The following is a 4562-nucleotide window of genomic DNA, read 5'->3' as shown; positions in this document are numbered from 1 at the left end:
TGGTCTCGATCTCCTGACCTCGTGATCCGCCCGTCTCGGCCTCCCAAAGTGCTGGGATTACAGGCTTGAGCCACCGCGCCCGGCCCAAAATATATTTTAAAGGTAGGAGAAGATTCATTATATCCAGGGACTCTATGAAGCTGCAAACTATACTCTTCACTTGTCCAGCCAACTCTCAGCAAATGTTTGAGATCCTTTCCCAATGTTTTCTTTCCTCCTGTTACTGGTCGTGGCATAAGGCATGATGCACACATAGGCCTCCTTCCCTCCCCATAGACATTCTTTCTTTCCCCTCCCAGTACCTTGAATCTCAGCTGCACCCTGATCTTCTTCTCTCTCCTGACCAGGTGTAGGATCCTGACTTTCAGTTAGTGGTTCCGCTTGCTGAGGCTCCGCATCACTGGGCTCCTGGAACGAGGGGTGTGTGTGTGTGCGTGTGTGTGCAGATAAAAAGTTTTGTTATCAATACATTTCAATAATATAAATATACAGAATACATAGATGTTTCTGATCATAAGTCTAAAGACATTTCTCCAACACTATTCCACATACTTATTTTTCGTAAAGTTACTCTTCCCACAGAGAGGTTACTCTAAGACAGTTGCCCTCAAGGGCTTTGGAAGCTGTTTTAATCTATGTTAGGATGAATGTGTGTAATCTTTTGCAAATAAGCATGAGAAGGAAATCATGGGCAAAATCTGGGGAACACAAGGTCATCCACCCAAACAACAGGAGAACTTACTCCTCTTGGATTAGTCTTTCCTTCATGAGATGTCATGAATTTTTTTTTTTTTTTTTTTTTAAACGGAGTCTCCCTCTGTCGCCCAGGCTGGAGTGCAGTGGCCGGATCTCAGCTCACTGCAAGCTCTGTCTCCTTGGTTCACGCCATTCTCCTGCCTCAGCCTCCCGAGTAGCTGGGTTTACAGGCGCCCGCCACCTCGCCCGGCTAATTTTTTTTTTTTTTTTTTTTTGTATTTTTAGTAGAGACGGGATTTCACCGTGTTAGCCAGGGTGGTCTCGATCTCCTGACCTCGTGATCTGCCCATCTCGGCCTCCCAAAGTGCTGGGATTACAGGCTTGAGCCACCACGCCAGGCCCCCATGATAATTTTTATCAGCATGGGACACCTTTATTGGTGTATCTATATTGGTACAACAACAATTACAAAACAGTTTTGCAACAACAACAAGTTACAAAAATAACTTTCTGCTAATAGAAAACATCAAAGGTTAAGGCACTCACCAGCATAGGCCCAATCAGCTCAGGAGGTGGTACACTTCTCCTTGGTCTAGGCCTATATGTTGATCTTCCTCTCCAAATCATATTTCACACTGCAAGCAGAATACTGTAAATTGGTAAATGTACTTGAAAAGACAGCTATATTTGACCACTTCCATGACCAAATGTTAACTTGTCGTTTTTTAAAAGTTTGTAAATACTTTCGAACTAAGTCTCAGGGCAAGTGTAAGTGTGTGTGCCTTCTGAATGCTTGCGAAGCCATTAAGTTGGTCAAGCTAACTGAGCAATTTCTTAAGGCTCCTGGCAAAAGACACAGGATATTTCCGATAAGGTTTGGTTTCACAACTTAACTCTCCTCTGTGGAGACATTTGGGAAAATACAGCCAGAGAATTAAAACTGCAGTAACTACGGCTTTTGTCACACACCCATTTGCTAGGCCCATTTCCCCCCTAAAATCAAGTTTTGTTGGAACGCAGAGCCCCACCAACTCAAACCTCCACGGTGGAGTTGAGAAGCTGCCACACAGCGCTGGGCCCTCCTCACTGTACACCTCTGCCAGGCGCTCTACAGACCTCAGGGCCATGGTCGCCAACCCGCAGCGTTCCCAGTTCCCTTCCTTAATGCCCACCCTGCTCCTTCCCGGGTCGACACAAAGGAGCCTGGAATCTGTCCTCGGTCGAGGGTTCCAGGGACTCGGATACCTGCCCCAGCACCCCCAGCACTCGCCCCATTTTCACCTGACCCCTCTCAACTGTGCGGCCCACCTTCTTCCCTCATTCTGACCTCACCACAACAAGGCCCACGGCAGTGCCACCTCACGAGCAGAAGGACGAGCACCTTGAGACCCTTCGGCCTCTGAGGCCGTGGACCACGCTGTCCCACGCTCCGGATAGCCAATGGCTCCTCCTCACACTCACTCACACTTCAACTCTTGGGAGGAATGGCTTGTGGACCTACCGGCTGCGTCTCAGTAGGACAGAAAAAGTCCAGACAGCAGGAACACGACCCTCACACTCTCACAGCTCCAGGGCGTTTACCACATGGGCAAAGGTGCAGAGGGGAAGACGCCCAGTGGACATGCGCAGTGAGGATGGTGCCTGCCTAGTGGGCTGTGGCGCCCCTCCTCGCCCCACCCCATCCCGCGCCGCGCAGTCCTCTGCCCTCTCCCAGGTTCCCCCTGAAGACTTCGGAATGTGTCTTCTGTGGGCGGTTTCATATGCCTCCGGGACTCAAATACCACAAATAGTTTCCCCCTTCAAAGCTCACTCCATGTTCACTAGGTCCTCCTCCCCTCTATGGCCCTCCTTCCTCCCCTGTCTGGGACACCCACGATAGCAAGGCCATGGCTGTGTCGCCGCCTGTTAGGAGAAGAATGGCAACCTCAAGGACCTTCCCCAATCGGAGGACATAGACTGCGCCGCGGGCTCCTCCTCACACTCTCTCCCACTTCCACCCTGGGAGGACTGATCTTCGGACCTACGGGCTGACTCCTAGTCAGCAGCACAGAAGGAAGTCACGATGTCTCCTTGCACAGCTCTGCAGGGACACAAGGCAGACAGCAAGGCACATGGACAACAAGGGACTTGGGCAGCAAGGGGTGTGCATACTGAGTCAAGCACATGCAAGGCCAGCCGGGGTTTTCCCACTGTCCCCAGACTCGCATCCCTAAGATGTTTGTAGTAGAAGGAAAGGGACTAAGAGGCTTTGTTCCCTCTCTTGCCCTACAATTCTTATGCATCCAGAAACACTAGGGACAGTCCCATGTCACCATGAGTGGAGGATGTGTCTCAGAAAGACCTTTTGTGACAAATAAATTATATATATATATATATATATATACACGCTTTTTTTTTCATTTATATATGCACGGGTGCCTGCCATGTTGCAGGAAATATCTGGGATGCTGGAAATGTGAAGACCAAAGAGCCACACGTGGTATGTCCCATGGAGGCCACCACACTGTAGTGGGGCAGACAGACAGTTAAACAGAAGAGCAGTTGAACTGCAAAGGAGAAACATGGGGAACGGACCCACGGTAGTAAAGAACAATGAATGTAGTGGCCAAGAAGCAAGGGGAAAAACAACACAGTTTCTCAGGAAGATAATATTTCTCCATTGCCTTTGCACCTTTTTTGAAAATAAGTTTATCATGTCTATGAACCTATTTCCGGACTCCATTCTGATCTGTTGATTTTTCCCCAGTACCACGTTCTGGTTACTATAGAATTAACATGACTCTTGATATTAGGTAGTGTGAGTTCCCCAAAGTTACAGTTCAGAATCGTTTTGGCTGTTCTGGTTCATTTTCCTTTCTATATAATTTTGAAAAATGACTCCAATGAAGTGGGTTGTATAAGTTCACGCAGTTTCACTTTGAAGGGCAGCAGATAAATATGTTAGTAGCTATAGAAGGACATGGGGGAAGGAGGTAAGTTCCCCCCTTAGGTTGGGGAATGATCCCATTTAGAAGGAGCAGCTGGTGGTTCAGGAGACAGAATGATCATTGCAGGAGCAAAGCCCCTGAGAAGGTGGGAGGTATGGGATCCTGAGCTGAGGTGGGGGGCTGGCTTCAGTTAGGAGCAATTGTATGCAGAAGGGCGGCAGAGAATGAATGCCAGGGCAAGCACAGGTAGACCCGGTTTGGAAAGCTCTAAGAGTTCCCAGCAGATCACTTCTCTCCTCTGAATGCATCATTACGGGAGGTCATTCAAATGGAGGAGAGTTTCTAGCATTGGGGGGGGGGGGGTGTGTTTATATAACTATAGAGAAAGTTTCTGTCATCTCAGAGAATACATCCATCATCATGAACAGAATATTCCTAGAAATATGAATGTTGAAGGTGAGCTTTCAGACAGGAATGGGGAACACGGTATTGGAAACATGTGGAAACACAATCCTTGTAAGAAAGTGGCAGAGAATTTGGCTAGATTGCATTCTCTTAGATGCAGAGTAGAACTTGTAAGTGATGAAATTGCATATGTAGCTAAGAACATTTCTAAGCAAAGTATGGAAGTTGTGGCCTGGTTTCTCCTCGCTGCTGGTTGCAAAATGCAAGGGAGGAGAAATAAATCAATGACAGAATTGCTGAGCAAAAAGGAATCAGCCTTTGATTATTTAGAAGATTCTCAGCCTATCCAGATAGCAAGCTCTGGAACTAGGGCCAAGGGTGTAGCGGGACAACTGATTGCTAAAGAGATGAGGTATGTGAGTCATGGATCCAGTCAACCATCTCAGCAGAATGCAGGGAAGGAGATGCATTTATCCAGGAAAGATCTATGGAGGATCCAGGGACTGTTGGCATGGACGCCATGAATTGCATCAG

General features: G+C 47.9%; 1 protein-coding gene across 2 annotated transcripts in view; it reads right to left on the bottom strand.

Annotated features, from left to right (window-relative positions):
• Positions 1-2280, bottom strand: part of XAGE3 (X antigen family, member 3) — a 16388-nt gene extending 14108 nt beyond the window's left edge. The window contains exons 1-3 of one of the 2 annotated variants that reach the window (XM_011977808.1): positions 2198-2280; positions 1243-1331; positions 303-408 (exon numbers count right to left, since the gene is read on the bottom strand). In XM_011977808.1, coding sequence (XP_011833198.1) covers positions 303-408; positions 1243-1323 — 187 coding nt within the window. In that variant the 5' untranslated portion in view covers positions 1324-1331; positions 2198-2280. Of the gene's footprint in view, positions 1-302; positions 409-1242; positions 1332-1439; positions 1492-2197 lie in introns of those variants that run through there. The other variant, XM_011977809.1, reaches the window with a different exon arrangement.
• Positions 2281-4562: the final 2282 nt, after the last annotated feature.

This window comes from Mandrillus leucophaeus, unplaced genomic scaffold (assembly GCF_000951045.1).
Source record: "Mandrillus leucophaeus isolate KB7577 unplaced genomic scaffold, Mleu.le_1.0 Scaffold1846, whole genome shotgun sequence".
NCBI classification, from domain to species: domain Eukaryota; kingdom Metazoa; phylum Chordata; class Mammalia; order Primates; family Cercopithecidae; genus Mandrillus; species Mandrillus leucophaeus.
This window is presented reverse-complemented; position numbering and strand designations above follow the sequence as displayed.